General features: G+C 62.1%; 1 protein-coding gene across 4 annotated transcripts; it reads right to left on the bottom strand.

The window, feature by feature from the left end:
• Positions 1–2199: 2199 nt before the first annotated feature.
• Positions 2200–10805, bottom strand: Icoslg (inducible T cell costimulator ligand). 4 transcript variants are annotated; one of them, XM_027929103.2, is made up of 7 exons: positions 10684–10805; positions 9784–9824; positions 8660–9010; positions 7539–7823; positions 5341–5508; positions 4578–4613; positions 2200–3357 (listed from the first exon to the last, which is right to left on the bottom strand). In XM_027929103.2, exons 1-6 carry the CDS (start codon positions 10692–10694, stop codon positions 4594–4596), a joined length of 876 nt encoding a protein of 291 aa, XP_027784904.1. In that variant the 5' UTR covers positions 10695–10805; the 3' UTR covers positions 2200–3357; positions 4578–4593. The 4 variants fall into 4 exon arrangements, with proteins under 4 accessions (XP_027784904.1, XP_027784903.1, XP_071471095.1 ...); XM_027929102.2 differs by having other exon boundaries at positions 2200–3748; positions 10684–10804; XM_071614994.1 differs by having other exon boundaries at positions 2200–4613.

The raw sequence follows: 10805 nt of genomic DNA, 5'->3' as shown, positions 1-10805 counted from the left end.
ACACCCCAGGGACTCTCCTGCCTGCAGCGCCCACCCAGCAGGTCCTATGGGGTAACCCGGGCGCCCCGCCCTGCCGCCTGCCCGGTCTTGCACGGGCTTCCGGGCAGTCCACAGCAGCACCGCACCCGTCACGCTGCGTGGCCTTCATGGCCAGCGCTTGTCTAGCAGGGCCTCGCTGCCTGTACTCTGCCGCAGCGACTTTCCTCTGAACCTCAGCTGGCCACGTCCATCCTCCCTGCACTGTGGTTCACGTCCTCAGGGGGAGGCTGGCCCTGCAGGAGGCCTCCCCAGGGTGAGCACTGTCCCCTCCCAAGGGGGATGGTGGCAGGAGAACCCCTCCCAGGACTTGGCCCGCCCATGGCTCTGAAGACAAGCGGACCTGGAGGAGCAGCTGCTGGGTTCTCGGACCACAGACCCACCTCCCCTGGGACGGGGGTCATTCTCCACCACACTTCTCACGGGGGCCCAGTCGGCACTCCCCAGATGAAGACAGGACCACTGGAAGACTGTCCAGGAGGCGGCCAGCAGGGGCACCTCCACAGCCACCCCAGGGGCCCAGGGTGTGGGAGCTCCCTGCGGATGTACCCAAGGGGCAGGGCAGCAGGGACGTCTGACCCTTGGAGTTGGCACAGTGCTGACCAGAATTCCACAAAAGGCCACGACCCTCGGCTCCTGGCATCGCTGGCTGATGGAGGTGGCCGGGGCGGGTACCAGGACAAGGTCACTCCCTAATCCTGCCGCGCGGCCGCCTCCTCTTTAGCAGCCCTCTTGTTGAAGGATGGCTGGAGGGAGATAAAGCAGGCCCAGAGCCATCCCCAGGGTGCCAACTGCGGGAGTCCCAGCCCACCTATGGGCAGAGTCAGGAGGGGCAGAGCCCTCTCTTGAGATGCCAGGCCTGGCCAGCTGTACCGGACCACGGCTGCCCTCCCGGGGTGCGGCCTCTGTGCCGCCCCCAGCTCCAGAACCCTGCTTCATGACACTGGTGTGTGGCACACTCAGGGCCACAGGGCTTGCTCTGTCTTGCCCTGAGCTGGACCACCCTGGCCCGCCGCGGCGCCACCTTCCTACTGTGTGCTTCTGCACCCCTACTGCGTGCAGGGCAGTGCGGCTGGCGCAGGAACCACGGACGTCCTCCAGGGGTGGGGCTTTCCAAGGTAGAGGGCAGTGGAGGGCCCCGGGGCCAGCTTCTTTCTGAGCTCCACGCGATGATGCCAGGGGCCCAGGCTCCAGGTTCCAGGCAGGGGGTCAGGTGGCCCCCTGACCCAGGACGTTGCCTGTGCTCGGCTGTTAACCATGCCACCTCCCCAGCCCCAGCGCTGGCTGTGGCAGGTCCTCTCCGCCAGGCCCCTGAGGCCGCCGGGCCCGCCTGCCCTGCCCACCACAGCAAGGAGACCTGGGGAACAGGGACTGTGCTGTCAGAGACAGTCGGGCTGCACCCCGGCTGCTGCTCCTCAGAGGCCAGCGACGACCCCTGTGTGACCACCCACTGTCCCCTGGAGCAGAGCCACAGTGCAGGGGCCAGGCCCTTGGAGCAGTGACAGGGACACAAGGCCGGCCCTGCCCAGATTCAAGACAGCTGGGCTGACAAACACTGTGGGCGAGGGCACAGCTGGCACCTTGCTTCCCTGGTGTGGGGTTTCTGGAGATCAGGGCGCCGGGACCAGCCTGGCGACCCCAGACAAGGCGCTAACAGCCATGTTGAGGCCAGGAGGGGCAAGGGTGGCCAGTGGCCTCCCACAGAGTGCTGGGCCATCCCCAGGCACCCAGGGGCAGCCCTCGGAAGATGAGAGGAGAGGGAGGGGAGGGCTCAGGTGGAGGGCCTGCGGGCAGCAGGGAGATGATGACCAGTCTGCCCAGAGCCCAGGGTCCAGGCAGAATTCAGAGGCTCGGGCGAGAGCAGCCATCGGGGCCCAGCTTGCCACGGTGAGGAGGCAGGAACACCTGAAGCCAGACTCAGTCTCCCTGCTGACTGTCACCATCCTGTCCCTGGCCCTCAAGCCTCTCTAGGGACGCCCAAGGTCTCCTTGGGACAGGCCAGCGGGGCTCACGGCTGAAGGGAGGCCCAGCTTCCCAGGCGTCTTTCCCAGGGCCTCGGTCACGCACGGGCACTGCGCCCAGCTCCCCACAGCCCTTCCACCCCCAGCAGCTCCTGTGCTTCAGCCCGGAGTCGACCGGCCATAATGAAGACATCGTCACCTCTTTTTGCAATACTGGGCAGGTGCTCTGCCCCGAGCTGCACCGCAGCCCGTTTTAATTTCATTTTGAGAGAGGGTCTCACTAAGTTGCTGGCCTGGAACGTGGGGTCCTCCTGCTTCAGCCCCCGAGTCACGGAGCTCAAGGTGTCCCACCCGGCTTCCTTATTCGTTCACAGTGGACACACTCCCTAATGCTCCTGCTGAAGTGTGGGTGGCTCCGTCACCATGCTCTGTGACAAGCCTGTGAGCACCAGGGGGTGGGGTGGGGACAGAAAAACACTAGTTCTCACAAGTGTGAGGCCTTGTTCTGCCTGGGTGAGAAGTGCACCCCTCAAACACCTGTTAGCACCCAGCGACTGTGGATGTGACACACAGGCCCTGACCACGGGGGCTGTTGGGGGGCTCTGGGCAGGAGGAGGGCGGGCGTTCGCCCACAGCCAGGGGTCAGACCTGTGTCTCAGGGGATGGTGCACGCCTGGTTCACCTGGAAGTGCGCACACACACACACAGGTGTGCCCCCAGGCCCCCTGGAAACAGCGGCCTGCTGTATCCATTCTGGACCAGCACACAGAGGCCGCCCTGGGAGGCTTGGTCAGGGCTGATGCCTGTCATGGAGTGGCCTGTCGGGCTGCAGAAACTGGCACTGGACAGGAGGCCTCACACTGTGGAGTCCTGCAGGGAGGCGGGGGGACTCTGAGGGAACTGCTGCTGGAATGTGACAGACCTCGTGGCCGGCAGGGGACCTCAGCCTCCACTGGGCAGTCCTGCAGGACTCTGATGGTCACTGGGGTGCCGCCCACCTCGGCTGCTCGTGTGTTTTTAGTGCTGAGTGGGGAGGGGAGAGGGACAGGTCCCTGTACCCAGCGTAGCGGCAGGTCCAGGAGGCTCTGGAGCACACCACCTTCGTGTCTCTTGAGGAGGACGATGGCGCCTTTGACAAAACAGGCAAGATCCAGTGTTCTTTCCGCAGGGGTCCCAGAGGAGAGCGAAGTCCAGCGGGTCTCCTGGGGCTTCCGGCATGGCCACTTCCCGCACGTACGCACACAGGTGTGCACACACACACGCACACTACACGGGAGCTCCTGGCAGGGCAGCAGCTGGTAGGCCCTGGGTCAGGTCTCCTGCAAACACCCTCAATGCTCCCGCGGTCACAGAGGTCATCCTGTAAGGGCAGGTACGCGTTCCTCCTTCCAAACCAAACGCCCTTCCTTGGCTCTCAGGAACCCCTGTGCCCCGCGAGGCCTGTGCCTGGTTCCTGGTTTGGGAGGAGCCTGGTGCTGAAGCGCAGAGGCTCAGCGGGCTCCTGGGCACTTGTGTGCCAGTGCTGCTGCCCTGTTGGGAAGGACCTCGCTCTGGGTGGGGCAGTGTCTGAGGCTTCTCCCCAGGGTCAGCCTCTTGGGCCCCTCCTGGCCAGGTGGATCCTGTCCTGGCAGACAACATGGGCAGGTGGCTCACTGTCCCCTTTGTCACCAAGCTGTGTATGATGTCCACCCAGTGGCACTTCATAGAAACCCTGTCCCCGTCCTGGGCAGTGAGTTCCTGTCAAACATGGTCTTGGAGGGAAAGAGAAGAGAGGGACGTGAGGCACTGGCACCTCCTTTGGTTTCTCGCAGTGCTGGGGACAGAACCCAGGGCTTCTCACAAGCCACCAACCCGTGCCCAGCCTTCCTTCTCATCCTGAAGGCAAACAGACCCATCTCCCCAGGACCCAGGAAGACCCTGGAAACTGGGGATGGCTGCTTCAGGAGGCAGCTAACACCACGGGTGGCCTTAGAATTCTAGCAAGTTCTGTTCCAAGATGACCTGGAGTTGCTTGGCACAGCCTGGGGTTCCCTGCAGAGCCAGCCATCACACAGCTCAGGTCCCTGGGCCCCAGGTAAGAGACCCAGGTAAGGAGACATGCAGCCACCGCCTCAGGCAGAGCCCCTGGCCCCTGGTCCAAGCTCCTGCCTGGGGCTGTAGCCCCCCACACCGAGCTCTTCCTAAGCTGGGAATCCACCTCTACTGCTGCTCCTGAGACCAGGGTCACCAGGTCCACAGGGCCACAGAGCTGCCTGCAGGCCACAGTCCCAGCTAGGGAGGGGCCAGGGACACACAAACTCCAGGCAGTGCAGAGGGTAGGGAAGGACCTGGGTCATTGGCTGGACCCTGCTGTGTGTAGTTTGGAAGTTTCTGTCATGTGTGGCATCAGGAAGAGCACACAGGGACAGGTCCTGGCACTGAGGGAGCCAACAGGAAATGCCAGGTGCACCTTTGCAATCTCCCCGCATTTCCAGGACCATCAGGTGCTAGGGCAAACAACTGAGGTTCTGAGAGCGTGAAGGTGCCCCAGCCGTGCCCGCCTGGCAGTCCCTCGAACTGTATTCTCTGGGGGCAACTCACCTGTGGGCTCTTCCTCCTACTGCACGAACCTTGCACCTGTGGGATGAGTCAGAGAGACCCAGGTGGCATGGAGGACGGGCAGGCACTCTAAAGACCCCAATGGTCCAGGCTCACAGCAGCCCCACCCTCTGCCCAGTCATTGCCCCAGGTCTTGCTCTGGGCAGGGAGTGGACTCCCAGGCCCCTGCTTTTGAGGGAAGATGCTCTTTCCGGGCACGTGTGTGTCCTGGCTCAGGGGCCCTGTGACAGCCTGCCTGGGCCAGCAGGGGGACTGTGGGCATGGAAAGTGTTTCGGGTGGCCACAACTGGGAACCCCTGGAAGCAGCTGCAAGGGTCTCTTCCATGGGGCCAGTACTGGGCTCCACCAACCGTCTCCCCTTCCTCTGCCCTCCTGGGCGAGCAGGCAGGGCCTCTACGTGGCCATCGGGGCAGTCCTGTGGCCTGCAGCTTCTGAGACTCCATCTCACCCTCGGGATCTCTCCTCCCGCAGCACAGGACCCAGCCAGCCAGCCTTGCCAGTGACTTGGTGGCCGCGGTCAGCCTTCCCAGAAATCAACCCCATCGCAGTCTCTAACTTGGAATCCGTCATTCCCCATGCAGCTGGGAGTGGCGGCTTCCCGGCTGCCCCTGGGGTTGGCCCTGTCAGGAACACGGCCCCTAAGAGATGGCCGGCCTCTCACCCACCTCCTGGGGGCTGGGTAAGGCTTTTAAATGAAACCCACATTTCCGAATTCTGGAAGTGGACAGCTGGGCCTGGTGCGCACCTGTATAGCTGCGACGGGGACACCTGGTTCTGCACAGGCAGCCTGTGGCCACAGCCACGATCACCATCACCAGCAGGATGGCAAGGGTGCTGACGACGGCCGCACTCCCCTCCTGTTGGGGACGCGCTGGGCTGTCTGTCACCATGGCTTCAGGTCCAATGAAGGTCTCTGTGAGGAGGACAGAAACAGCCATGGCTGGAGGGTCCCAGACGAGAGGGTCTTTTCATCCCCTAAGAGTGAGCCCTGCAGGGGAGTGCTCCCAGGGACCGGCACAGGGCGGTCAGCTGTTCCTTACAGTGGGGCTCCCCGGCAGGCCCAGCCCTGACACAGGGCCCTCGAGGGGCTTCTTAAATGGAGGTGAGATTCACATTCCATGGACCCTTCCACAGTGGGCGGGTCAGTACTGTCGAGTGCTCACGGCATGGGGCAGCAGCCTTCCAAGGAAACCTGGTGCCCACGGGTAGCCCCTCCTGCTTTCCCCTGTGCCCCACTCCTGGCCCCTCCACTCCCCTGACGGAGCACCGCCTGCTCTGGGTCCTTTCTGTGAAGGGACCATACCACGTGTGGCCTCTGCGGACCAGCTTTGGCCACACGGGCACGATGTCCAGGGCTCACCACATGCAGCCTGTGTCAGCACCTCATCCTTTTTACAGCTAAGTAACACTCCGTCATGTGATGGCCACGCAGTGTCCAGCCAGCCATCTCTGATGGGTGTTTGGGGCCCTGTGGCTGTTGTGAAGCGTGCTGGGTGTCCACAGGCACTTGCCTGAGTCCCTGTCCTGGGCAGATATGAAATGGAACCGCTGGCCACCAGTCTGCCTTCGTCAGCAGTGCACGAGGCCCTGCCCGCCGTCCTGGCCCGTCAGAGGGTGGTTCTCACAGGGAAGTCAGCAATGCCATCCAGGGGCGCTGGATACAGACGCCAATGTGTCTCCAACACCAGAGAACAATGCCCTCAACCACAGGTTGCCCTGAATGTGACTCAGGGTCACCTAGAAGCTTTGTAACACTATCTTAGTGGGGTGGCACACTCCTAAAATCCTAAAGACTAGAGAAGCTGAGCAGGAGGGTGGCAAGTTTGAAGCCAGCCTGGGCAACACCCTGTCTCACATTAAAAAATACAGTCTATAGTCCCAGCAGCTCAGGAGGCTGAGGCAGGAAGATCACGAGTTCAAAGCCAGTCTTAGCAACTTACCGAGTCCCTAAGCAACTCAGTGAGGCCCTGTCTCTAAATAAAATGCAAAATAGGGCTGGGGATGTGGCTCGGTGGCAAAGCGCCCCTGGGTTCAATGCTCAGGACTATAAACAAAACAAAACAAAAAAACATTGTCCTGCGGCCAGATGCCAGGGTCCGGGCTGGGCTCCAGGTGACCCACTGTGCAGCTGAATCTGAGCTTGCGAGAGCCCTGGGCTCCACCTGCCCGGGCTGCCTGGCAGGAAGCAGCGGCCAGAAGCTGTTGGTGCTGCCCTCATCCTGCTCCAGGGGGGCCCAGACGGTGCGCATGAGTCAAGGGGCTGCAGCCAGATTCTGAGGGAGGAAGGAGGAGCCTGCTGGGTGCTGGTGGTCAGGGCCGCTCCACCAGCTTGGGCCTGGGCAGCCCAGGCCCCACTCAGCGGCCTGCACTGCTCTGACATTCACCTGCGTTTCCACTTTCACTGAACCTGCAGGGTACGTAGCAGATCCTGTTGGTGGCACCCCTTTCCTGCAGCTGGCAGGGCCCACAGAGTCTAGGCTGCAGCATCTCCCACCTCCACCTTCTGTGTCCCATCTGACCGTGGTGACAGGGACACAGACTGGGAGAGCCTGCACCCCAAGCACAGGAGGACCCGGCCAGCAGCGAGGCCCAGCCCAATTCCCCGTGTGGGGGCTCATTCTTCTCAGGGACCTCAGGGGCAGGTGCCCGGGGCAGAGAGCTTGGGGATGCACAGGGGTGGCTCCACCCTGGCCAGCTGCCGCCTAGTTTTGTGGCTTCTGAAGTGTCACACAGTCCTTTCGGAGCCTCAGTCCTGCTGGCCACGCAGCTCTGCAGGTGAAGCTGAAGCTGGGGAGGGCGGGGCAGCGTCCTCTGCTCTGAAACCGTGGGTTTCCCCGTCACCACCACCTGCCCTCACCTTCCTCTCAGCCACCTTTCTGACGCCACTGCAGGGTCCCCTGTAGGGCCTGCTCCAGTCCCCACAACCCCCCGCCCGGGCCTCACCTGTCCCCGTGAGGTTCTGGTGCAGAAGCGCATTCTCTATGCAGCAGCCCACGTTCACGCTGGGCGCCCAAGGGACCCTCAGGACGCTGACCACATCGTACAAGCCCCGCTGGTTCAGGGAGACCGTGTCGTTATGCAGGGCCTTGTCCAGCTGGCTGTTGTCCGTCTTGTTGATCCAGTACACGCTGGGCCTCGGGTAGCCGTCTGTAGACACGCAGGTGAAGGTGAGCTCCTGCTCTGCAGAGGGACGGCTGGGCGTGCTGACCACTGGCATGCTGTAGTTGGCTGCAGGGGAGGGAAGGGGGGTGAGGGAGGCCAGGTTCTGCACCTCAAGATGCGGAGGGTGCAGGTGCCAAGGGCCAGGGCTGGAGAAGGTGGCCCCTGTGGCCCACCCTGGTAGAGCGGCCAGATCAGGGCTGTGGTCTGAGCTGCCAGCACAGGCCTGCATGGACACCCAACTGGGGAGCCACTGAGCCTAGCAGGCAGTGTCCTGTACCCAGGGCCAGTTCAGACCCCTCATTGGATCTAATATTTCTCACAGGTGACACTGCCATCTCCTTGCTGAACTGTGCCCTGATGGTGGTTATCTTTAAAATTTCCTTGAATTCTGCTGGACAGAGTGGCACATGTCTATAATACCAGCAGTTTGGGGGGCTGAGACAGGAGGGTCATGAGTTCAAAACCAGCCTCAGCAACTTAGTGAGGCCCAAAGCAACTCAGTGAGACTGTCTCTAAATTTTATATACATATATAGAGAGTTCAGGGTTGTGGCCAGGGGTTAAGCACCCCTGGGTTCAACCCCCCAAATCCTTAAATTCTCATCTCATTTTGTGTTTTATAGCACTGTCTTCTAATTCATTTTGAAAAATCTAGCTCGAGCTGAAGAGTTCAAGGCAGCTGGCAAGACTGGGGGTTCTGTGAAACCAGGGGGTCTCAGGTTGCAGAGCTATCCTAAAACTGACCAAGTTTTCACCCACTGCCTCACCGGTGGGAGAAACCCAGTAACCAAGACAGGACTTTCTTCCCTGAAGGGAGCAGGCTGCTGGGCCAGGGCTGGGTTCTGGGAACACCTTCTCCAGGATGAGGCTGGGTGAGACCTGCGCTCTGCTTTGCAGCCTCACCTGCCACGTGCAGTGTGACCACGGCTTCCAAGATCCTTCCTAGCTCTAAGGATTTCCTAAACACCAGGCAGTTGAACTTCTGCTCGTCCTGGGGGGTGACATTGCGCAGGTGCAGGGAGAAGTCCCCCTGCTGCATGCTGTCCAGTGACAGGTGTGCCCTGTTCTTGTAGTGGCTGTCCTCGAGGCCTGTGGAGCTGTTCCCGGGGAGGTAGTAGGTCACCACTGCGTTTGACTCGCTGACTTGCCAGTAGACAAACAGGTCGTCTAGGTCGAAACGATCTGTTCCCGGGTAGACGCAGCTGAGTTTGACGTCACTGCCCACCATGGCCCTGACTTCCTCTGCTTGAATAACTGCAAGAGTTAAAAGATGAGATGGATATTCTGAGGGTGACTCCCAGCCCATGGAGTCACCCAGACTTCTGGGTTACAAGGCTCAGACACTGATCCTGACACATTTAAGCAGAAAAGGAATGTGTTGACAAGATCCACCCAGGAGGCAGCTCAGATGCTGGATGGTGAGCCACCTGACTCTGTTGTCCAAGGCCAATACCTGGCTCTGACAGGGCACAGCTGGCATGCAAGGCCACCACTGGGAGAAGCCAGGGAGGGTCCCTGGGCTGCTCTGCACTATTTTTAAAATCTGGCATGCAAAAGAGAACAATTTCTCGACATTATAAAGTCATTGTGCTCATGAGAAAAGTTCACGCGACATACAGAGGTACTTCCATTTGCACAATCACTTAACTGCCTGGCTTAGACTGGAAGGCTTGGTGGGGCCTCGGGTCTCTGCTGCAGGGCCACAACATTGCTTCTGGCTCTTTTCAAACCTCAGTAAGGCTGAATGGGACAGAGAGCCTGGGGGGACAAGAAGTCCCTGACTCAAAGGAACTACATTCTACCTATCCTGAGCATGAAATCAAAGAACTATGGCCTTTGGAAACGCAGTGTCCTCTATGGCCTTCTGTCCTGCACACCAGCCTAGGTGTGAGGCCCAGAGGACCCTGGCAGGAGGTGGTGAGGACCTCCTGAGGCCCTGGGTGTGAGGCTCTCACAGCTCTGCATGAGGTCTGGAGGCTGGGTAAGGTTTGGCTGGGTAAAGCACCCTGCATTAAGCACTGACTCACCAGCTTGCAGGCCACTGAGGAGGAGCAACAGCAGGCCAGGACTGGAACAGAAACAAGGGAAGGCAGGTGAGCTGCAGGTCTCCGCTTCTCCTTCCCAGGAGCAGGGGTCCGCCCACAGGAGGCCCTGGCTCCGTCACAGAAATGCGAATTCGCCGTCTGGAGAGGTCCTGGGCTTCCCTGCACGGGGAGCTCAGGGAGAGAGGCCTGGACCACACCTCCCCGCCCCGCAGAGCAAGACCTCAGGGCTTCCAGCCCAGACCCCCCAGACCACCATGGCAGTGAGTAAAGAAGGCTTGGGAGCCGCGGCAGGTCCAGGCTTCTGCCTCCGCCGCGGCCTTGCTGGGAACCACAAGAAACCTCCGAGGCCGTGCGAAGTGCCGCCGTCCCGGCTCCCACCGCCCCCTGCTGCGCGGCCCGCAGCACCCCTTCCCTGGTTTGGAACTGTTAACGCGGAGGGGGATCCCAGGTGTGTGGGGAGAGGCCGTGTCACTAAGCAGTGGGCACTTGCTGGCCTCCGAGGTGTCACAGGGTGTCACATCCTCCCTCCTTCTGGGAAATCAGCGGAGAAGGGCGGCTCGCGGTGCCCGCGCCGGGTGCGCCTCCCGCTCGGCGCGCAGCCTACTCGGTCGCTGCCTCCGCACGGCCGCCTGGCTCGCCCACGCCCCGCCCGCGCGCCGGTGCCCGCCGGCCCAAGCCGCCCCCTGCCGTCCACACCGCTGGTACCCGCGCTTCCCTCGGGGGCCTGCAGGTGAGCCCGCGAGCCCCGCGGGAGCCGCCCGGAGCTGGCGACGCGCGGGACCGCTGCCTTCGGGGCGCTGTCGGCCCCACTTCGGGCGGGGACACCGCGCCCTGCCGCGCTCCCTTCCCCGCACCGCAGGGCGCGGCCGTAGGCGGGCTCACCTCAGCCGCATGGTGGGCGCCGAGACCAGGGGCCGCGGAGACCTGGGGCCGCGGAGACCGGCTCTAACTGCGTTCCCAGTTCCCAGGGCGCCGCGGAGGCTCTGAGCGCCAGCGCGCGGCCG

Source organism: Marmota flaviventris, chromosome 8 (genome assembly GCF_047511675.1).
Source record: "Marmota flaviventris isolate mMarFla1 chromosome 8, mMarFla1.hap1, whole genome shotgun sequence".
NCBI classification, from domain to species: Eukaryota; Metazoa; Chordata; class Mammalia; order Rodentia; family Sciuridae; genus Marmota; species Marmota flaviventris.
The sequence above is the reverse complement of the archived record's forward strand: the minus strand, read 5'-3'. Positions and strand labels throughout refer to the sequence as shown.